This window comes from Haemaphysalis longicornis, unplaced genomic scaffold (genome assembly GCF_048455015.1).
Source record: "Haemaphysalis longicornis isolate Haplotype H1 unplaced genomic scaffold, Haemaphysalis longicornis Haplotype H1 scaffold_7, whole genome shotgun sequence".
In the NCBI taxonomy this organism is placed as follows: domain Eukaryota; kingdom Metazoa; phylum Arthropoda; class Arachnida; order Ixodida; family Ixodidae; genus Haemaphysalis; species Haemaphysalis longicornis.
Window position 1 is genome coordinate 34,799,366 of NW_027526422.1, and position 24,317 is coordinate 34,823,682.

The following is a 24,317-nucleotide window of genomic DNA, read 5'->3' on the forward strand; positions in this document are numbered from 1 at the left end:
AGCAGTAGCGAGGCCTCTCCTCTCGCTTTGAAATTTCGCTGTTGCCAAGGCGTGTTCTGTTCCCTAAATCGACGAATGATGCGGACTTTTCCGGAAACCTTCGTAGCTAAATGGGTGATGCACCAATGATACCAGGTGGTTTCGCGGGTTATCCTTCCTCGGCGTCTGGAACGCTTTTTGGGCGGATATCATCATCATCATCTCTCCACGCCCACTGCAGGGCAAACACCTCTCCCATATATCGCCGTTTATCCCGGTCCTGTGCTAGCTGCGACCAATTCATCCCCGCAAGCTTCTTGATCTCATCTGCCCATCTGACTTTCTGCCGCCCCCTGCCACGCTTGCCTTCTCTAGGGATCCACTGTGTCACCCTTAATGGCCAATGGTTATCTTGCCTTCGCATTACATGTCCTGCCCACGCCCAATTCTTCTTAATTTCTACTAATGTGTCCTTAACACGCTGGGCGAATAGCATCATCATAATTATCAGTCAGTTTGCCGCAGGCCCCGCCCATCGTATTACAATCATTCCTGTCCTGCGCTGCTCGAGTCCATGTTTGTCCCCATGTCGGGGTGAAACTGCACCGCTACTCCGAAAGTGTTCTTTCGGTTTTCGCCGCCTTTGTCGGTATCTGGTTGAGATTATTTTGAAGCTTCGTTGAGCGAGCTTCACAAAAAAAAAAAAAAAAAAAAAACCACAAGTGCTGAGGCGTTATGTCTCATGGGAGTCCGTTTCATCGCGCGCCAATTTTGCTGTGCTTGCTCTAACGGCATACATGATGTAAAAACAGCGCAGTAGGACGAAATACACGAGAAAAAAAAAACCAGTGCATTTCGTCCTACCGCGCTGTTTTTACATCATGTCGACGTACCAACTCGCCCAACTTTCCTGCTAACGGCATACCCCTTGTAGGTTCTGTTTGAATGGAGAAGCACGAAGAATCAGGCTAGCACCACGAATCGACCTGTAAAACGATTCCACTCGCACTATCCCTATCCACCTTGGGTAACTGCCATCTTTTTCTGCGCGCTGTGTTGGGATGCTGAATTGCTTTATAGCAATAGCTACGACATTTTTTTTTTCTTCTGAACCGTGGCGTGTACTTCACACTCCTTAAATCGGCGATTGTGGAGTCCAGGATACGTTACATTGTTCCTTTTCGTCGTCTTGGTCACCGAGCCATCATCTGTCTGACATTTCTTTCTGCCGCGCCTCGCTTCCCATATACTCCAGAATCTCGCAGTTGAATATTCGTGCCATGACGCGCCTCGTCGAATGCCCGTTTCGTTTCCGACGTTCGCACGCAGTGCACGGCAAGCTTCGCCTCGTGTCGCAGATAGCAGCGTGGCTCCTCGTTTGTTGCGATGCGAACTTGTCGCTGCGGTCGTTAGGCGGCTCCTTCGGGCGCCTGGACAAAAAGGTGGGCAGCTCGCTCGCGGCCACGCTCTTCAAACGTCCCCTCTGGAAGCGCTCCACGACATGGAGATGCGGCTAGCGACGGTGGCGAGAGGATAGCGGCGCGCGCCCGTCTTCGCCGTTCTGGGCAGCGGTCAAGCGAGACGGACCGACGGACGGACTGCTGCATCCTCCGCCGCCACTTCCGGGAACCCAGGGGCCGGTGCCCCCTCGGGAGATCTCCGCCGATGCCCCTTCATCCGTGGAGATGGACAGACAGAGGAAACGTTCGCCCCCCTAACGAGCTGCGTGCGCGTGCAACTCGCGTGGCAAAAACTGCACGAGTTGCGTGCGGGTATAGGGTAGTGCGGGGCAACCGCGGCCTCTGATTGGATTGGATAAAGACTGGGTTTTGATTTCGGGAGTGTCCGTGAAGGCTTTTTTTATGACCGGGCAAACTGTATCGCGGAAAGGATTGGACGTCGAAACAGTTAAATAGTATATGCCTTCGTGGAGAAGGATGGAATTTAAGCGCGGAGTCACTTGGTGAAAAGCTCGTTTTAAGATGAAGCGAAGCGTGAACGTTAAATTCTGTTTTATTTTTTCTTCTTCTTCGCCTCGCACATTCGTCTCGTTTCGAAGCGTTGCGTGTCACGCGACGAATATGTGAAGCTCCACTGCAGTGTGGCCGCCGCTGCGTGTTTGACGTGAGTGCGCGAAGAAGGAACTTATCTGGCTCTGTAAAGTGTCGGCCTTGTATTTCTACTTTGGAAGCGGATTTACGGCCACGCGAAACTTCCAATTTGAATGCGAGAGCGTTAATGGGACCTTTTACACGCAGAGCGAAAATGTGATGAGGTGGCTCCTATTCTCCCGTGGACTTTTGTATCGCGCTATGTATGCATGCAAACTAGAGTAGTTTTAAGGCGAAAGCCCCAGATCACTGTTCCAAGTTTGCGCTTTGAGGTACAAAAAACAAAAAAAACGCAGCATAGTGGAGAAAATAGGAGCGCTTAAAGGAAACAGCAGCGCCTGAGTATGGTTCTGAGAAAGGGCGGTTGGATGTGGAGCGAACGAACGGCGAACGAACACGTTGCCGCGTGAGATCTGAGCTTCATTCTACGTCGCTATGGGTGACGACACACACCAGGCCTTCCCTATTCGCGGGCGGGAGGACGGAGAGAGTACGCCATGGCGGAAGAGGCTAGAGTGGCATGACGCTGCGGCAGCGGCCGGACGAGGGTGACATGAAAGTTCAACAGCGGATCAGCAGAGGCACATGCTTACCAGTCATCATCATCAGCCTGTCTACGCCCACTGCAGGGCAAACACCTCACCCATATATCTCCAATTATCCCGGTCCTGTGCTAACTGCGACCAATTTATGCCCGAAAACTTCTTGATCCCATCATCCCACCTAACTTTCTGCTGCCCCTGCCAGGCACATTCTTATAAGGTGCTACTAAGCATCTCCCGTGATTTTAACATGCGTAACAAGTCGTGGCTAATTAATAGTGCTTGATTTTAGATTACTTAGATGCAGTATTATGCATACGCAACGTCGTCATCCTTCTAAGCGCAAGCGTCTGCTCTCCAGGCCCGTCTCGCTTGCTAGCCGCTGCTCGCGTTTCACATTTTGTGGTGCACTGAGATTCGCATTTCTTCCTGTCCGGCAGAAAAATTTCGCTATGTTCCACGGCCTTCTCGTTTGCAGCAGGGCCGCTATTCTTCGTTCTGTGGCATTGGCAGTTATCTTTTATGAGGCCAAGGGCCGGACTTCGGGATACTGGCATACGAAGTGTCGCACAGACGCGTGCGCCGCATTCCGCGTTTGGCCACGCGAGTGGCAATCGTTTGGCTAGTGACGGAGAGCCACGTTTTATGACCCGTGCAACAATTCCTTGTGCATACATAAAGGGTGCTGCCTGCCGTGCACGACCCTGCGTGCCGTTCGAGTACGTGCAGGGTTTTCCTGGAGCGTCTGTCGCGAACGGTATACGATTCGGTCACCTCCTGTACGCACTAATGTAGCAGTTGTGGGTTGCCGATAAGGACAGAAAAAGCCAGTAACTGAGGGAACCGTGGTATTCTGGAAGTGCGCGCTAAAGTGTTCGATTTAATGTAGTCCGAGAACCTATATAGTTCGCCGTGTATCTGCTTCCTTGGTTGTAAATGTCGAAAGCAGCCATGGGCACGCTACCAGTAAAACTGTAACAGTGTTACAGTTAATTACCTGAGCCAAAAAACTGTTACAGATACAGTCACTGTGAACAAAGTAACGTCGTTTCTTTTTCGTTACTGTATAAAACTAACAGATAAAAAAATAAATGATAGTTTGTTTAATAGGCACGTACTGAGGCGTGCGAGTGGTCAAAATTTCACGCGCGAAAACCCCAGACGAAGGGAACCTAAAAAGGGACGCACTCAACCCCATCACCAACAATCGTTGTGCACGCCTCATTTTGTTGCATCAACTTTTTTGCTGATGCACCCTTGGTGTCATTATGGGTGCCCTGTTCTCCCTGTACGCCAGCTTGCTTTTAGGCGGAGGCCTAATTGCCAGTTTCTTTTTTTTTTTTCGCTCCACTCAATAATTAGGAAACGCTTTGAGAAATCACCTTAAAAACCCACCTCCAACATCGGTCTTCTGTAGGGAATTCAATCCTCTTAGCGACATCCCCTCCTAAACTGTGAGGGGAGCCGCGTTGTGGGAAGTTGAAAGGTGGGGAGGATATGGCAAAAAAGAAAGTCCGAAACCTTGGAAAGCGCGATATGTACGTCAGCCTCAAACAAATGTTGCTGTAGGATATTTTTTTTTATAAAAAAGGAAGTGACTGTAACAGTATTTCAAGTTACATTAACTGTGTAAAAAAGTGTTAGAAGTTCCTCCAACTTAAAAGTAACTAGTTAAAGTTAGAAGTTAATGAAAAAATGGCAGCATCTCCATTCCGTGGATGATGGCGCGGTTGCGGAGTATGGGGACTCGAAATGACATCCAAGTTGCGCCCCGAGTGACATCTGATTTGCGCCCCGACCGTCATTGGATTTGAGCCGTGAGTTGCTCCTTGATTATTCCCTGAATGAAACTGCAACTCACGGCTCAAATCGAATTTCTCTAGATTTTCGCTTGGTGGTGGTGTGCGCACGGATGGACGCGGACGGACATTGGGAGGTCCTAAGGTACTCCGCACCATTACAGGCGAGGGAGTAAGACGACTGACACTAACTGTCTGGTTTACTAGACACAGGCTCGAATCCTGCCGGTGCCTGTGTGATTTTTGTAGCGTAAGCTACACAGGCCGACGTTGAGCAGTTTCGCGTGGACCCTGAAGGGCCGTGCTGCGCACGCGCGAGGAGCATTGGATTGGATTTGTATTGGATTAAGTTGGACTAACTGTATTTGATTGGATTGGAAATTCAACCAATTGGAGTACGAGTGCGTAAAGAATTGGGTCTGCACATTTGCCGGTCTGCGCATTCCAGAGGAGTGACGTCATTGCCGCGGTAGACGCACTGGCGCCGGCGCGTGCCCAGCTGTGCGCCTTCGTTGCGCAGTAGCCATCTGACGCTGCGCCGGAGCCGCTTGATAGCAGTTTCGCGTGATTGGAATTCCTGAACCTTAGCTCACGCTGCGTATATCCTGGCATAGCCGTGCTAAGCCACTGCTAATTTTTTTTTTTTTTGCGATTGTAAATGCTATGCGCGTGCACGCGGACGGACATTGTGCGGCCCTAAGGCACTCCGCACCTAAACAGTAACTAGTTACCGGTAACGCGTTACTAGTAACTAGTTATTGCCCAAGACTGGTCGAAATACGATAGTCTTCTGCCGCTCCTGGCACTGAGCGCCCTCTCCCCCTCGCCTCCCTCACCCTCTTCCCCGCCTCCCACCTCGCTCCTGCCATTATGAATGCCGTGGACGTCTGCTCGTATCAATTGAGTTTTCTCGTGCTCGCATTGCTTGCTGGCCATCTGTGGGACCTTTCGTTTGTTTTGCTGGGAACGTCACGGGCAGCATCTTTTCTTCTAGTGTTTGCTTTTGCCTCGCTCTCTTCGCCACCGTTTTGAACGCGCTTTCTTTTCTTTTTATTTATTGCCATCGTAAAAACCAATCCAACGTATGTTATCAGTGAAAAGATCGCTGGTAGTGTCGGCTAAGTGCGTTCTGTGCCGAGTCACGAGTGCCACCGCAGCCCCATGCAATCAACACCGTGTACTTGTATGGAAATTCGAGATCGGCGAAGCGAGCTCGTTTAATTGTTATAGTAGCGTAATTGGAGACAACTGGTCGAAGACAATTCTAAAGAAAAAATAGAAAAGCTAGAATGTATACAAAATTCAACTGACGAAATCAAGTGTATATTTTGCACGCCTATTAGGCAGTGAACGTAGAAAACAAAGATCCTAAAATAATACGGCGGAATCGCGAATAAACAAATTGTGAAAAAGCGCCAACTGTACATATAGTCCTGCATCTGTTCAAAAATACCTAATTTGCGAAGTTAACATGAAATCGGTGTAGTGCAAATGTACATCATCGGCGAAAAGAAACGAAGGAAAGCTTTACGACACCTAAATAACCTAACATATTTGGCAAGTAGCAAATTCTGGCTATAAAAAACTCACAATGAAGTAAAGCGGTGTAAGAGTGCTTACGCTACGACAGTTTTTTCTTTGAATGTCTGCGTGATTCCCCCCCCCCCCCTCTCCCCCCTTCAAACTTCAAATATGCTTCAAGTAAAAGCCGCACGAGCAGCCTGAACCAGTCCCGCTAACTTATATGTTGGCAGGACCGTTGAAAAAATGTCTGAACGCGCAGTATATATACTTCGTGTTTCACGCATTCTTTTCAACTGTTCTTTGGCGAGGCCTTTGAATCGAGCGACAGACATGGGGCCGAAATTGTCGCTTGAGGCTGCCCAGCGTGAGTAACGTTTGGTAACGAGCTCGGTGGTGGTGGTGGCGGCGCACCGTTTGAAGGATTGAGTTGAAGGATTGCACAAAGGAAGACTCGAAAGAAGAAAACGTACATTTGTCGTGAATACTGCGGTGTCTTTAGGACAGGTCTATACGTCTTGCTGTTTCAAGTCTGTCTCTGTTAGGCCCGAGCGCAATCTTTTAAACCAGGCAGCCCAAGAAAGGCTAGTGGCGCAGTGGCTAGGACGTTGCGCTGCTGAGCCAAAGGACGCGGGTTCGATACCGACCGTGGTGGCTGCTCATCCCATGAGGCGAAAAGCGAAAACGCCCGTGTGTCGGCATTTCGGTGCACGCTAAAGATCCCCGGGTGGTGAAAATTGGTAGGACTTGATTGCTGCCTAGTTGGTTCATGACATACGAAGAAATACGTTTGCGCAAAAGACGGGGACGAAGAGAGGACAGGACGAGCGCAACTTAAGGAAAGTTGAAAATTGCGCTCAAAATAAAGTGCGCTCGTCGTGTGTCCTCTTCTCTTCGACATCGTCTTTTGCGGAAACGTATTCTCCTTGCAATGGTCAAAATTAATCCGGACCCGTCCACTACGGCGAACCTCATCGCCCAGGTGCAGCTCCAGCGCGTTAAATTGATCGATCGATCGATCAATCAATCAATCAATCAATCAATCAATCAATCAATCAATCAATCAATCAATCAATCAATCAATCAATCAATCAATCAATCAATCAATCAATCAATAATTTTAATTAATTGATTATTCGCCCACTCGACTAATTAATTATATAATTAATCAACCAATCGATTAATTAATTATATAATTAGTTAATCAATCAATTAATTAATCAAACAATTAATTAAACAACAAATTTATTAATTGATTAATTAATTATATTTGGTAAGGGATGGTGATTCACTTGTTTTATTAAAACACCCCGTCCCCGATGGCTCAAAGCGTACGCGTCGTCGCACTACGTGTGGCGACCAGGATTATTTAGTGACTTCAGCCAGTCATAAATTATTCCGGCGATGCACACGCTGCGCGCCTGCGTGCAGGGGACTTCTGCACAGATGCGCATTTCGTTTTACCAGCTGCTGTACATTGCACGGGGACCTTTGCGCCTGCTGGCGCTGCTCGGCTTTTAACTCCGCGCCGGACTATTTCAAGGCACCCTCTGGATATTGATTGCATGCCTTGCCGGACGTCTCTTTCGAGAAGCAGCAGTACCGTTGCGGCAGCCGTGTATACGCTTCGCATGTTCGCCAGCGTTTCGCGATGCGGTGCAAGAGGAAGCTGCGCTTTCCGGAAGGGCGCATGGAGCGGTGAGTGTACGAGAACGCCAGCTGAATTTTAAACGCTTGCGCATTTGAATGTGGACTCGGCAAAGAAACGCGTCGGTCTGTGGCGTTTGGTGTGTCGCCCCTTCGCCGCATACAAAAGCGCTATCAACGAGTTGCTAGGGCCTTCGTGTCCGCCTCCTTATGCGGCCACTGGCAATCTTCCCGGTAACGCATTCCTGTGCAGTAGTGAAGCAGACTCTAAAAATGCCGTGTATTATATGGCTCCGTGAATATTGATACATGAGGTTTTACGGAGGTGTATAAATAAGGCGCTAGTGCCTTAGCATTTCCATGTAAGACCTCTTACATTGCCTCTAAAAATGTATTCGCAGCAAAGCATTTGTTGACAGCATGATGGAGGCGAAAAGCAAAAACATCCGTGTGTACGAGGTTTCGGCGCGCGTTAAAGATCCCGAGGTGGTCAAAATTAATCCGGAGCCCTCCACTACGGCGCGTCTCATCGCCTGCATTGCCTCGGCGCGTTAAACCCCACAATCAATCAATTTGTTGACCGCAGTGAGGCCGACTGTCCAAGCGAGAGGCAGAAATAACTCTGCCTGGCAACAATGACTGCCGATAATTGTTTTTGTGGATAAGCTACGCACCAACCACATGCTGCTTCGACGTATGTTCTTGATTGGTTGTAGGGTTTAACGCGCCGACGCAACGCAGGTGATGAGGTACGCCGATGAGGCTCCGGATTAATTTTGACCACCTGGGGGGGGGGGTTTAATGTGCGCCGAAATCTCGTACACACGGGCGTTTTTGCTTTTCGCCTCCATCAGAAAAGCGGCCACCGCGGCCGGGAATCGAACCCGCGTCCTCGTGCTCAGCAGCGCAACGCCGTAGCCACTGAACCACTGCGGCGGTCAACGCATGTTCTTACCATGAAGATCAGCCATTTTGCAATTTCAGTGCGGGAAATGAACAAAACAAAATGAAAGTCGTATGTAATACATCTAGAAGTCTTTGTGATTGTGTTGTTACTTGCTTTTTTGTTTTTTACTACTTTTTTTGCTTTCCAGTTTACTTTTTATTTGGGGGGGGGGGGGGTATAATTGCTACGGAACAATACTAAAACATCGTCTGAATCTGCTAGAGTTGGCTATAAACAGATGCTCGGCGGTGTCCGCTGCCTAAGTGGAAGTGGATTCCACGGCTGGAACTGCCGGCCCAGCTGGGCCTGCGCAGTAATGAATTACGTGGATGTCTGAACCCACCCGTAGTACTGTGCAGTCGGGGACACGTTTCGTTGGACCTCGTTCCTACTCCTTTCTAGAAAGAGCCATTTCACTTCAGCGTGCGTGTGCGTTTGTGCGTGCGCGTGCGTGTGTGTGAGCGTGTGTTAGCGGGATTAGCCCAGTACTGAGCTGAGAACTGTCGCGACTCTGAAAGGTAGGCCTTGTAGTGACGCAATTAGCTACGTCTTGCACATGGTGACACCAGGGGTTGGCTTCTGCACAGGGTTACCAGATGCTGCAACCAAAAACCGCCCAATAGTTAAGGCAAACTCGCCCAAATCTCGCCAAACGCGAAAAAAAGTCCCGCTAAATTTGGGCGAAAAGTCGCCAAAATTTTGTACACACATCAAAAATCACATTTAAGCTCAAAATTTTTAGGAATAAGGGAAAATCACCTGGTAGTACATAACAGACAACGATCCCGAAAGTTAAAACACCTGGGCTATGTGGCAAGCCGTAGTGGGAGGCTCGTACACAAGAACATTTTCATCTTTCACCTCCATCAAAAAAAAAAAAAAAAAAGCAAGCCGCAGCAGGGATCGGAAGAACCTTCACCATGAGTCCTCATAATAGCACAGTAGACACAATACGGCAAAAAAGGCGCAACGGGCCAAGTCAAGAACCGCACCGATCAGGGTAAGTACATCACTCAGCGACACCACTTGGTCCATACAAAACACAAGATTTAAACCGGGAGAAAACTCGTCACTTGGTTCAAAACTTTTACAACAATGTCAGCCTTTTGCCAAACCAACTTAACATGAATACTTTCTAGTGTTTTGTTAGACATACTGTTTTACATACTGTTAGACTTACTGTTAGACATAATAACCTCGGGACAGCACAGTAATTTGAGATAGGGGGCGAGGCAGTGGAAGGGGTAAGTGAATATATCTACTTAGTCGAAGTTGTGACCCCGGATCCCAACCACGAGGCAGAGATAATTAGAATGATAAGAATGGGGTGGAGTGCATTCGGCAGGCATTCTCAGATAATGAATAGCGGCCTACCATTGTCCCTGAAGAAGAAAGTGTATGACAGCTGCACCTTACCGGTACTCACCTACGGGATAGAAACGTGGGGGTTCACTAAAAAGGTTCAACTTAAATTGAGGACGACTCGGCGAGCAATGGAACAGGAAATGATAGATGCAACATTAAGGGACAAGAAGAGAGTGGAGTGGGTCAGGGAACAAACGCGTGTTAAGGACATATTAGTAGACAGTAAGGAGAAGAAATGGACGTGGCAGGCCATGTAATGCGAAGGCAAGAGAACCGTTGGTCATTAAGGGTAACCGAGCGGATCCCTAAAGAAAGCAAGCGTGGCAGCGGCCGGCAGAAAGTTAGATGGGTAGATGAGATCAAGAAGTTTGCGGGGATGAATTGGTCGCAGTTAGCATAGTACCGGGATAATTAGAGAATAATGGGAGAGGCCTTTGCTCTGCAGTGGGCGTAGATAGGCTGCTGGTGGTGGTGATGATGATGATGATGATTGTTGTAGGCCACTTTTTGTCAAAAACACTTGAATGAAAACATGTTCCATGGTTGCATTTGATACCGACAAACGTAAAAGTAAGACGGCAAGCTCAGACAGGAGAGCAAACATCACATTTTATGCACTGATTCGGGCACTCTTACGTTTTTATAGAATTTTATCACGCATATATCCGCAAGACCATCAACATTTGCTTGCAGGAGGTGATATTCAGAAAGCGATATTGATACAGGGAAAAAATTCTTTTCGTGTATTGACAAACCAACAAACCCGGTGTCGTGAAATAGGCTTTGTGCATGCAGACACAAGAGTTTCGGTTTTGAGAAGATTATCATTCCAAGTTGTAATGATCCAAGCTATCAAAGTGGAATCTGTGAATCAAATATCAGTAGGGACGCCTCAAACGTGAACACTTGCGCTTGAAATATTGCCCGAATTTGGCGCACGTGCACGAACCTAAAACTCGCCCAAAACCCGCCCAATCGCCAAAAAGAATTTTTCTAGCCATACGGAAGCGAAATTCGCCCAATTTGGCGCCTTCTCGCCCAATCTGGTAAGCCTGCTTCTGCGTACTTGTGCCAACTTAGCGACAGAAGCTTCGAGCTCGGGGTTGCGGCGCCATCTGTGAGGCCACTGTATAACTGACAGACATTTTTATTTTTACCTGTTTTGTCCCCCCCCCCCCCTTGTAATTGTTTTTGTTATCGCGTACCTTGCTCTCCGCTGCTGATAAGTCCATCGCGCTGGCGATAAGTCGTTCGCTTTTCCGGAGGTATTACGCTTCATTCTGGTGGAGTGTGGTTGCTTGTTGGGCTCCGCTTAGCCGAGAGAAATTACTTAATACGTTACAATCCTAGTACTCAGTATTTGGAACATAAACTTTTTCTTTTCCAAGTCGTCTTTGCATCGTCTGCTGTGTGTCGACGCCCGCACTTCTCTTAAATTAGTGTTGCCTTCAGCCTGCTTACGCTATATTGTGTTCAGGTGTTTGCCGTTTTTATCTTATCCTATACTCATTGTGGTAAAAGGGATTGTGTAGGCTTGCTGACGCGCGTGGATTCTTTGCGGGCCGCAGCTGCCCCAGTCCAAGCATCACACCGAGCAGTGCGCGTGCCGAAGTGTTTGTTGAAAGCAGGGTTGAACTGCGGAAATGGGGACTGCTTGTGGCAGCCGCTTTTGTTCCCCGTCTGCCTGCCCGCAATGTAAAGGCTTCGCTGATACACGCATGGACAGATACAGTGATCGCCGAAGACTAAAGTTGCGAAGCGCAGTAACGTCGAGCTTCGCCAACAATAAACGGGCAATTCCACTTTGTGAAGGTAGTTGTGCAGCGAAGCGTGCGTGTCTGTGTCTGTCTGTCTGTCTGTCTGTCTGTCTGTCTGTCTGTCTGTCTGTCTGTCTGTCTGTCTGTCTGTCTGTCTGTCTGTCTGTCTGTCTGTCTGTCTGTCTGTCTGTGTCTGTCTGTCTGTGTCTCTGTCTCGGTCTCTGACTAACTGTCTGTCTGACTGACTGACTGACTGACTGACTGACTGACTGACTGACTGACTGACTGACTGACTGACTGACTGACTTTCGTGCCTGCCGTCAGGTCTTTATCGAACCACGGTCTGTGCATCGTCGGTTCTCGCTCGTCGCTTACGTGTCGTTTCGCGGGCAGGCTCGTCAGATGTCGCACTAGTATTGGCATACCTCCTACCATAACACTCGCGTCGCTGTTATCAACCCCGTTCGCATAGCATTTTGAGCAGGCTTCACTGTGCAGCACACGACGTGGAAAAGCCAGCTTACAAAGACCAAGCGTACATGGTTAAAGTCGGCTTCACTTATAAATGCAAATGTATTGCCAGGAATTGAGAGGGGTAATATAAGCTATATTCTATCGAAATATGAATGCCCTAGGACCTTATCGGTGTAAACTCGGTCTTCGTAAGACGGTTTTCCCACATTGCGTTGTTCCGCACGGACGTCATAAAATCCCGCATCCTAGCCGTATACAGCTCCGCTGTGAAAATCTGGCCGTTACGGAGGTCTCGGAGGAGTAATTAAAGTTGAGGAAAATTGTGTTTTGCCCAAATCGTTCGAGTGATTCCCGTATGACCTAATTTGTTTCAAATATTCTGAAATTACTTGTAAAAAAAACCGTAGGCCGGGCCACTAATATCGTGGCGGTCCACCCATCATAGCCGTTTCGTTTTCGGTTGGTTTCGCATATTCATGAAATAAAACACAATTGACCCGGGGCGCATTGTTCCAAAGGAGTGCTCGAAACTTCTGGCGGCAGGAACGGCTGTGTCGCGTTCGGCGCTCCACTCCCACGTTTCCGGGGCTGCTGCTCGGCGTCCTCTTTCCCTTTCTGCGGCTCTAATGACTGAATCAGATTCTAATTGGAGGAAGTGCACCGATGTTATTGAGCTCGTCTGGGAGCTCACCTTCGCACAACCTAGTGTGGGTGATGGGAATAGGGGAATGAAAGGGACGTTGATCAAGAGGAGGAGGAGTGGTGGTTTCGTTTTAGAGGAAGGATGAAAAGAAATGGATTGCGGATAATATTGAACCTAGTCGGGGGTTCATTTGCATTCAACCCAGTCCGGGGGATGGGAAGGTAGAAGGGTAGAATAGGATAGGGTAGAGAAAAAAATTCCCGCGCCTTCCCGCGAGGGGAACACGAGTAAATGCAGAGCATTGGGGGTCGTTAACGCCGCGTAAAGTCGCGTTAGGGTGGGTAGTTGGGTCGTAGTTGCGTTGATGTTATGTTTGGGGTAGAGAGAGGAGAGTAAAGTCGCGTTAGGGTGGAGCGAGCGTCAACCAAGGAAGGAAGGAGCAACGCAGTGACTGAAGCACGAGCGACCGCTAGCCGCTTTATATTTGCAGCGCGCGCAGTAGAGGGAGAACAGTACGGGGGGGAGAGCGCGCATGCGCAAGCAGCGCGCGCCCTTCCATGCCCCACCGCGCTGCTATCACGCACCTGTTACTCCGAGACCGCGACGGAGCGAACGGGCTGACTACGACGCATGCGCGCGCCAGCTGCTGTTGAGAGAGAGGAGGGAAAGAGGAGAGGCGCACCTGCTGCGGACGCGGAGCTGTGGACGCCGTCCGACGCAGGAAGAGGCGAGGCTAAGAAATGCTCTGCATTTAAAAGTATAGAGGTAAAGAGAGGATAGAAGATAGAAGTGGGTTGCCACTTTAGTTGAGTCCACCGCGCTTGAAAACACTTCACAGGGCGCAGTCTGGCGTCGTGCTGCGTCCGGGAGATGATACTCGACAGGAGCGGTGAAGCGTGGATGCGAAGCTGCGATGCGAAGGGCGAAGTCCACGGTGGTCCCAAATCTTAGGAGTTTGCTCGTTGAAGACGGGCACTGGCGAGCGGGAGCTAACGCTCGACGGCACCACGCAGCAGAGTGCCCATCGCAGAAGCATACACCCAGGACCGCGGCGTGTGGCCGGCGAAGATCGCGAACCGCTGCGGCCGCGCGAGAGCGAACGAAAAACACGTCCGCACCCACGACAACCGCAGCTTAACTCCACATTGAGGAGTTGACGGCTGTAATGCAGCGCCGACGCCGACCCTACGCTCTCCGCCCTCTCCTCGCTTGGGCTACTTGCGGGCCCCTTCTCCGTACCCGGATTTCTTCGCGGTCACTTCCAGGGCACCCCCAAACGGGGAACGCATACGAGGGATGCATACAGGGGGCATACAACTTCGCTGTAAAACAAGCGGCTTCACAGGAAGAGAAATGAATCTGCTTCTGGACACGGCATGCGCTTTATGTTCGTTTCTCCGCGAGGCACGCCCTTTTTTTTGGTGTGTGCTTCTCCGCAAGGCAAGAAAGCTGTGCTAAACAGCCGTGTGTGAGGAAATTTGGACCCCCCTCCCCCGTATTCAGAGCATCATATGGAGAGAGGGGGAGGGAGGGGGGATTGGTGGTAGTTTCTGAAGGCCACCACTCTTGCCACAGAGCCTGTATACAAGAGGGGAAAGTTACTCAACGAAGCATTAGTTGAGGCCGCTATACGAGATCGTTTTTCTAACTGGGATCGAATTCAATTTTTTGGAGTGTGAGACCTACGTTCGTCTCAAATATGTATGCCTGTATGCGCGTGTCGCTCTCCTAAGTTCCGCTAAAACTCGGGCAATTTCTGCCCTCCTCATGTCCGGAAGGGAGAGCAGGGGGGGGGGGGGCAACTACCCCCCCCCCCCTTTGGAAATTCGGATATTTTTATGTACTACAAAAAAGCTGCACAGCTTGGTTGGCCCATAATTAAAAAAAAACTTTGCCCTGAAGGACGGAAGAGAGGAGAGCGACCGCGACGTTCTCTTCTTTGTCCCGTCCTTTAGCGCAAAGTTTTTTTAATTTGTACGTGAACCAACTAGCGCAACAATCCATGCTACTCCAATGATTACCACATGCAGGTCCTGCGTATCCGAATGAAACGCCCTTCAGGGCTGCGGTCAACATTGCACTTTACACTGACTAACATTGCTGGTCATGTGATGGCAGAGAAACAGACTGCCTGTGCTGGCTATTGAAGTTAGCGAACAATTCTGAAAGGTTTGACTTTTTTTGTTTTTGTTTTTCTAAACTCTAGATTTATGCAGTCTTACCGCAAGAACTTCAGTTTTCGGACAAAGTTGCAGCTATATCTTGCAAAAAAATCTTCACCGCTACACCTAGTAGGTAGAGTGTGACATCCTCCCGTGCCGTCCCATCACCTTGTACACCATTTCCTTCGAAATTGCGAAATGTCGGCACCACCCAAGCCCCGAAACAAAACCTATAAATAACCCCCTCAAAACGCTTGGACGCCTGTACTGCATTGAAAGCCAGGGAGGCGAGTAGTATCTTTATTGCGTGAGCCATTACAACAAACCTCATCACACCTGTCATCTCGCAATTTGCCCAGAAAAACCCGAGGCGTCTGCAGCTGCTATTCAAGGAGGATTGACGGAGTGCAGTTCTATGTGTGTGAATGGCTGGTGATCAGTTGGCGTGAGGCGAGCGAGACTGGCCGCTCTTTACAAAGTGACAGTAACTTTTCGCATTTTCTTTAACTTTATTTCTTTGTTAGGTAATACAATCCAATGTATATCCTCTAAGTCTGGTTCTAATTCGCTGTTTGTGGACACTTTCCCAATTCACTGTGACATGTCCTTTAGAGAAATACATAAGAAAAATGTACCAAACTTTGTCATCACTCAGCATTTTCTGTTCCAAGATAAATACAAGGCAGCTGAATTTTACACAGATGCCTCAAAAACTACCACAGCCGTATCCTGTGCTGCAAATGGCTCCCTACTTAATGTGTCCTAAACAATGAACACGAACACAAGTATATTCACTGCAGAGGCGTACGGTATAGTACTGGCTTTAAACCACATTCTTCAAAACAAAATTAAGAACTCAGTTATATACACGGACTCTCTGAGTGTCGTCTCAAATCTTTCATCTCGGAAGGTCAGTAGAAACCCCACTTTTAATTGTGTTTTAAGAGCTCTCTACTCGGCTTATGGCCTGAAACTCGTTGTCACAGTCTGCTGGGTTCCTGGCCACTGCGGCATTGCTGGAAATGAAGCTGCTGACCGTAGTGCTGCAGCTGCCGCCCTTCGAAGCAGCATAGACGTAAACGAGGTCCCATATCAAGATCTGAAACCTTTTGTAAGAAGGAAGCTGCGGGACCACTGGCAGCAGCAATGGGACAGAGAAGTAGAGAATAAACTACATATCGTTAAACCCAAAATAGAAAAGCCTCCTGCTGAAAAACATGACAGATTTGTAGAGAGAGAGATATAATAAACTTTAATTAATCCAGAAAATGCTTGAGAGAGGCGTCCTCATTCCAGGATGCCTTGAGCTCGGGCCGCGTCGACAGCCCTTTCGATCAGGCGCAGCTGATCTTCGAGGCCGGAGCTGGCCAAGACTCTCTCCCAAAGCTCTGTGGAAAGGTGGATGTTAGGGGGGTCTAGGGTGGACTTGTCGCAGCCGCCCACTATGTGTCTGAGAGTCCCAGGCTCTCCACAGAAGCGGCAAAGGGGAGAAACGTGTGTCCGGTCAAAGAGGTGTAGTCTGGTGGGATGCGGGAAGGTGTTGACCTGCAGGGCACGCAGTAACCTTTCCTGATCTCTGGGTAGTGATTTGTGTGGTGAAGAGTAGGTTTTACGGGACAGCCTATAGTGTTGCGTGATTTCCTGGTAGGTGACAAGAGGTTGCATGCGCTCGGGCTCGGCTTCGGCTTCACCAGCGCTTGCTCGGCGGGTCGAATCTCGAGCCACGAGGTTGGCGATCTCGTTGCCGGGGATTCCGCTATGAGCTGGTGCCCATACAATCCTCACTGGTCTCGTTGGTAGTCTCTGATTGATTAGTCGAAGTGTTGTGACGTGCAAGCGACCGTTGGAAAAGTTGCGGCACGCCTGCTGAGAGTCTGAGATTATTACTTTGGCGTCGCTTTGGCTAAGCGCAAGTGCTATCGCCGCTTCCTCGGCTTGGAGAGGGTTGTGTCCGGGAATTGAGATGCTGCACCTGTGCTGCTTATTTAAAACGACGGTGCACGCTGCCATGGCTTGTCTTCCGGGGTAACAGGCTGCGTCTGTGTAGGCGGTAGATGGTGCATCTCCGTATAACCTAAATATTGCCCGGGCTCGGGCTTCTCTGCGATCCTCGTGATGCACAGGGTGCATATTGCGTGGTAAGAAGGGCACTATGAGGTGTTTTCTAATGGAGTGGGGTACGTTTCCAGTAAGGAGAGGTGGGTGGCTGAGTAGGGCCGACAGCGCCAGGCGTGAGAGGATGAACCTCCCCGTATCGGTTGCTCCTAACCTCAATCTTTGGCTAGACAGGTGCGCCTCTATTAACTCCTCGGCCGAGTTGTGGAGGCCAAGTCGGAGTAGTCGTTCGGTTGAGGTGCTTGCCGGGAGACCCATGGCTTGCTTGTACGCTTTTCTTATCAGGATGTTTATTTTCTCGAGCTCTGTGGTTTTAAGCAGGGCGTAAGGTATAGCGTATGTAATCCTAGATACGACGAAGGCCTGGACAAATCGAATTGTGTCCGCTTCCCCCATACCCCTGGTTTTGGTCGTGACTCGTCGTATCATATGAGTAACCTGGTCTGTTGTGGTTTTAAGCTTTTTGATGAGGAGGGTGTTGGAGCGGTCCGCCTGGAATATCATGCCCAGGATCTTCACGCTTGGAGATGGCGCATAGATGTGGCCCTCTAGGCGTAGGGTGATAGTGGGAGAACCTGGAGGGTGTGTTTTGCGCGGTGAAACCAGGAGTAGCTCAGTCTTCTGGGGGGCGCAGCTGAGACCACATGTCTTGGCATAAGCAGCCACCACATCCGCTGCCTCCTTTAGGCGGCTCTCTAACTCTCCGATCGACCCTGTGGACGACCAGATGGTTATGTCGTCAGCGTATAGGCCATGGCGGATCCCCTGGATGTTGTCGAGGAGTGGCGGCAGGCCTAGCAGGGCAATATTGAAAAGGATAGGAGACAATACAGCCCCCTTTGGTGTTCCACGCCCACCTAATAAGAAGGGGTCCGTAGCTTTTTCCCCGTCTTTTAACACAGCTTTCCTTCCAGAGAGAAAAGCTGTGATGTAGTTGTAAACCCTGGCTCCACATCCCAGTGTGTTCAACCTCTGCAAATTTGCTGTGTGCTTGACGTTATCAAACGCCCCTTTGAGGTCCAATGCGAGAATGGCAGTGGGGGAGGCACGAGTCGCAGGGGCCATCACTTCCTCTTTAAGCTGAAGTAAGATATCCTGCGTTGACAGTTGTGGACGAAATCCCACCATCGTTGGCGGGATTTTCCCTGAGTCTTCCAGATACGGTTGTAGTCTGTTGAGAACCACATGCTCTAGGAGTTTTCCCACACACGAAGTAAGAGAGATAGGTCTCAAGTTTTCAAAGGCTGGTGGTTTGCCTGGTTTTGGTATGAGGCGGACCTCCGCTGTTTTCCAATCCTCGGGTAGGGCGCCAGACTTCCAAATTTTGTTGAGGTGGGCTGTAAGTTCTAGCAGTGAACGGTCGTCGAGATTGATGAGTGCTTTGTTAGTAATTTGGTCAATTCCTGGAGCCGTGTGGCGCCTCAGATTTTGAATGGCCGCGGTAACTTCGTGAAGATGGAGATCATCGTCGAGAAGCTCGTTTGAGCTGCCGGTGTATAGCGGCAATGGCTCCGACGGTTGCGCAGGGAAGTACCGGGCTTTGAGAGCCAAAAGGAGATCCGCTTCACTGCCTGGGAATTGGTGAATGACTCTGGTCATGTTGTGGTGGGATTCCGTCCTACTGCCTGTCGGACTGATCAAATACCGGAGCAGTTTCCAAATAGAGGTAGCATTATGCAGATTAAGAATTGGCCACACACACATCACACACTCATACCTTTTAACAGACGCAAACAAGCCACAGTGCCATCGATGTGGGGGTCAGCTTTCTGTCCTTCATATGCTTATTGAGTGTGACATGTGCATCATTGAAAGGAAACGTCATTTTAATGAAGCGCACACACATAACATTCCCTTACACCCTTCATTATTTTTATCAGACCATCCAATGTTCCCATACAAAAAGTTTTTAGTTACCTAGCAGATGTAGACTTTTTAAAATACATATCATATAGACCATAACCTCACCTGTGTTCATTATGTGTTTTAAAACGGTGGTGGAACCTGAGAATTTACACCTTAGGTGCTTGCACTCACTGTTTTAATATGACCCTATACACCATTTATCTTAGTATACTCACTATGCTTTAATTATGGCCCTATACACCAACCCCCCGAGTAAAGTTTTTTAAACTAGTGCCTCCTTTACAAATCTTTCTCATCTCTTTCATCATTGTCATGGCGCTCTTTGCCTTTGTCGGCCTTGCGCCATTAAACCCAAAATCATCATAATTCGCTGTTTGTACTTTTTGTAACCACAAATGGCGCCTGTTTGGTGCTATCCAACCGAACCCCCCCCCCCCCCCCCGAAAAAAGTTCTGCGGACGCCCTTGGCCCTCCTGACTAGACCGCACGTTAAAACAGCGTACGAATCAGTGTGCTATAATTGCAATTGGGCAGTGGACGCCTTTTTGAAGAAACAGATCCGTGGGTCGCGGGATGTGAATTATTTTTTTAAATTTAGCATGTAACAACTATCTTACAATGATAGGGATACTATCAGGCAGCTGCCAATAGGCACTTTCCTTCCTCTAACATTTTTAAACTCCCCAAACCCTGGCTTAAACTCAAATCGGTTCTGGGTTATCAGCTGTGGATTTGTCTCACCTTAAACCTCACCGTTAAGTCGATCTCAAAACTTCAAGCACATCATACACGGTTGTCCTAGATTACATTCGACGCTTTCTTCAAAGGCATTATCGGACTTGCACGCACGTTGACCGGGCATCATGCTTCCCGTTACGTAACTGTTGTATCCTTGCTTCATTTTTGTGCGCAGTGAGTACTTTGGCGGCCGCCACTGCGGTTTGGCGACGGCGGAAGAAAGCGTGGCGAAAGTGTGAGGGGGAGGCAGTGAGACATTCTCCTTGTCGCGTGGCTCATCAGAACCACGTGACATTTACGCGGGAGGTTCAAACACGATTTACAACATGCTCGGCGGCGGCTACGCGGTGCGAGATAACGGCAGGGTAGCGCGCGCCGCCGTGCGTTCGCTCATCACGCGATCACTTCCCGAGACGCAGCAGCTATATGCGCCGTGACCGAGAAGACTGCAGTTCGCGCTGCGCACAAATTTCGCATTAGGGAGTATAGTAGTCGTCAGCCATTTTTATTTATTGATTGGCAATGCTTAATGGTATTTTTCTGGGAAACATCCAGCCTGAGTACGTGCGCCTGCGTACGTATTGGATGCGCACCTACCGAAAAATGATTTTCTCTGCGTTGCGTAGCAAGGACATTCATACCAAGTTTGTCATGTATAGTTCCCTCCCTTCTTGTTTCAATGACATGTCCAGTTTTTTTTTTTTTAATAGTAATGGTTCGTGAGTGTACCTTGCGTTGCCTCGTACACGCAAGATTTCGTAAACATCCAGGTTTGCTCATGTGGTTTATGCAGTATGGAGCGATTGCGTATAACAGAACAGGTCGTCGCAGGCTTGTAGTTGTTGGGTTTTCAAGCACGAACATTTTTGGGTTGTTGGGACTCGTTAGTTTTCCGACCAAGTGGTTGACCTCTTCGAAGACGGGCCACATGTAATCGCGTCTGTTGCCGCAAAGATTTGTAACGTCTCTTCTAAGTTTTCCGGACGTATGGAATAGTTTGCAGCCACTCCATTGCTGTAGCGGGGATTGAACGGAACGCTAGGCCACAAAATGTATTGCAAGCTTGCAAAGCAGGCGACGAGACTATCTTGTTTCGTAGAAGCAGAAATTTGCGTCGTCAAAAACAATACTAACAAGTTTGAAACCGTATGACTGGAACCGGTCACTCAGACTTCCATATTTAAGTACCGACCCCTTGGGGTCACTGCTCCCGAAACATTTCGAGCTGGACTCTCGACCACTGGCGGTTTTTTCGAAAGAATGAGGTGGTTCGCATGACTCGGGGTTTTCGCATTAGGTTTTTGAAGGTCACGCGAGCACAGTTTAAATGGATGTGCGAAATTTCGCGCTAAAAAAATATATTCCGATAAGACTACTACAATCTAAGTTTTGGGTTGCGCTATTCCTAGCATTAAGTTGTGTATTATTGCGTGGACCACAATGACGCATCTTTTGCGATAGTCATTTTGCTATTCAGATGTGAATTTATTTGTAAGTACACTGCGACTGTAAGACTGACGGCAAGCTTTCTCTTTTTTGTTCGACCACTTCGGCGGTACATACCTTTACAACGAGGTGAGTGTAGGCCGAAAGCAAGCTTTTTGTATCGCCACTTTCTGGCCCCGTCGTCTTCAACTTGCTACAGAACGGAGGCCGCTTGCACATGCTTTCAACCGGTCCTGTCCAGCGTCACCGAAAACGATTCTTCCTTTACGGATTTTCTGATTTTATCCCTCCGTCTAGTCTCCTTAATTCCCTTATTTATCGCTTTGTCTCTTGGTATAGCGAAAGCCAACCTTATAACGAGAACTATGTCAATGACGTCCAACATATCCCTATTTTTCACGTGACACCATTGCGCACTCATAGAAACAACTGCAAACATGCGAGTCCGGCTTGTTAAGTGCTCGTTAAATGCGAGGTGCATCTAATGGAAATTCTTATTAGGTGATTAGGAAGTGACGTCATCTCTGCTGTGACCGAAAGGAATGTCCGGTCATGACAACACATCCACACTGTTGGCGTAATCAATCTTTACGTCAGCGCAGTAAAGTATCGGCAGTTGCAGAACTGGATCCTTCTGCCTAAGATGTACTTGAACGACCAGAGAAAGCTCGCAAATGCCACACCACGGAATCGCATTTCTAGCTTGGATGGCCAATCCGCTTACACAGTACAGGGTGTCTCCGTTGTATATTGCAACTGAATTCTGGTTCGAGCTCTTCGCCAATCCGCCTTTCGCTGATAGTCGGAAAATAAAGCTCGAAATGCAAACTTGAAACTGGAAACGCCTGGAGCGGAAGAAGCTGGCCCTAGCTTAAGCTACCCTCATCCTTACGCCCAAGTCGTCTGAACTGGTACTGCCGCTATAAATTAACACACAGTGCCTCGTCTGTGGCTGCCTTATTCATTTTGTGTGCATAGTGCGGCCGTACGGGCTACCATATCACTCAGGCAAATAAATGTCCATTTTGTGTGGATTTCGTTCAGCTATGGTAAAACTTCTAAACACATACCGGTAAGCTGGAGTGGCGTAGCCAAACAGTTTCTCCTGCGTAGCCAAACAGTTTCTTTCGTCGATTTACCTTGCGACTGCTGCCACGGGAACGGTGTAGGCACGAGCTCTAGCGGATGAGGCCGCCAAGCGATAAAGACTGCGTCTTCGCGACGTTCCGATACCTTTTGGGTGCGCCGGACGTCCTTCCGTGTCTCGCGCTACAATCTCGTCCACACGTGGCGGCAGACATGACGCCGTTCCCCCTTATTGGGCTCCTCCGTAAATACGCATCGTCTTCTTTCGCGAGTCTCTCATGCCTCTCGATTGTTGGCCGTGCCACTCGGTCTTGTCAGTGCCGATAGATGCAAGGCTTCCGCCGTCGATAGACTCCCGCTGCTGCTGCGGAGGAGGAGGAGGGTGGGAGAGGCGAGATGGACGGCCATTATCGGTGTTCGGGAGCTGTGGCCGCGAGATAGGGCCCGACCAGCGGACCTTCTCACATCGGCGACGAAGCGCCGTGCGGTTGGCTCGGTGCGCTGTGGTTGCGGCCAGGAGTGTGTGGGGTACGACGTCTCCTGTTCGCGTGCAGTTTTCTAGCCTGCCCTCGGCAGCGCAAGCGGCGGCGGACGAGGTGGCGGTTTTGTGTTCGTTCGGCCGTTCCGGGGAACCAACTGTTGAGCCAGAAAGATGAGTGAGAAGACGAAGCTCCTGAAGCGCAGCCCTTCCAATGGCTACGGCACCGTCGCCGGTCCCAAAGGCCTCGCCGAAGACCTGTCCGAACCCGAGTGAGTGTGGAAGAGTATCGGCGGCCATTGCTGCTTAGTTGCGTCCTTGCGTGCGGATGTCCTGTGTAACGAGTTGCCAGAATGGCGCGATGGGTGCTTTGGACTCCAACAAACGTGTTTCTGTACCTTTTTTTTTTTTGTTGTTGCGGTGTTATCTTCCTGTTCCCGAACTTTTTTCTTTTGCTCACACGTGCGCTGTGTCGCCGTGGCCTGTTGGTTTTCCGACGCTTGTTCTAAGTAGTGGCGTGTTAACCGCATGACGGTAAGCTGGCTACGGAGGAACACTCGGATACGCCTTCTTTTGCACGCGTTGTGCATTTGCCTGCCGAACATTGTGTACGACTCGCGCATTTTTCGTGTGCGCTTTCTCATGCGCGACGACTTTTTATCATTACCGCATTTCGACGCGTTTTTTTAGAGTTTACACACACTCTCTAGGGGGCAGTTATCTGTTTGCTCGTATCGCCTTACGCGTCGTCTTCTCTTTCCTTCGGCGTATAGCATATGTAGTTCCTAAAGACATCTGCGACCCTCGAGACGTCGCTATATGTGGAGCGATGGCTGCTGTTACTTTTCTGAAAATATTTGAGGCGGCAGTCACTGTTTTGATGCAATGCAATAAGTGGCAGCTGTTTTTAATGTTTATAAAAACCTGTTTGTGACGCAAGGCCACCGCCTTTTGGCAGTATGCCTGTCTCACTGAACTGCAATTAGCTTGTACTCGGCGTAAGATCAACTCATTTTCCACCTCTTCTTAATTTTACCTTTGTTTGATCCCTTACAAAGACCTCCGGGATTTACGACCTTGCTGGAGGTGTCTGTCCCGTTGCTTTGTCTCGGGAAGACCCAGCGCGGATGACTTAACCGATTACGCTGGAAGCTGTGCGTAGTTTCGTGATCGTAGTTTCGTGAACTTTTTCAGTTCGCGCCGCTATTACACTTCACCGTTCCGGCGATTGTCTGTAGAGGAATAGCGCTTGCCGAGTACTTGAGAACTTAGAGATGCACGACATGCAAGGACCGGTTACGTCCCGCCGAAGTAGTGTTTGCTGGCTTGGACCCGTTTGTGGAATATTGCGAAGCTTAAAATTTGCTAGCGCTGAGACAGACACGGGGCGCTAGTGTCCATCCCGCGTGTGTCCACTCCCTCCGTCCTTGTATGTCTCAGCGCTACCAAGTTTTTGCGAATAGTGTTTATTCTACCCCAGGGAACTCGGCGTCGCGCTTCGGCGCACCGGATAAAGACTCATCACGAACATGCATGGCATCCCATCCGGGACTGCCCGCGGAAAAGACACACTCGCTCAATAGAGGCGTGCACACGCCCTTTGCACGAGTCGTGCACACAGATCCACAGGCACATGACGACC

The 24,317-nt window shown here is 49.3% G+C and overlaps 1 protein-coding gene across 2 annotated transcripts in view; it reads left to right on the forward strand.

Moving 5' to 3' along the window:
- The window catches only part of LOC144145176 (scoloptoxin SSD14-like), a 77,262-nt gene that overhangs the window by 23,759 nt on the left and 29,186 nt on the right, over window positions 1-24,317 (forward strand). Inside the window, exon 1 of one of the 2 annotated variants that reach the window (XM_077676696.1) lies at window positions 22,639-22,947. The exons of the other annotated variant lie outside the window; for it this stretch is intronic. Within the exon in view, the coding sequence (XP_077532822.1) occupies window positions 22,850-22,947 (98 nt within the window). The 5' untranslated portion in view covers window positions 22,639-22,849. Of the gene's footprint in view, window positions 1-22,638; window positions 22,948-24,317 lie in introns of those variants that run through there. 2 annotated transcript variants of the gene reach the window in all.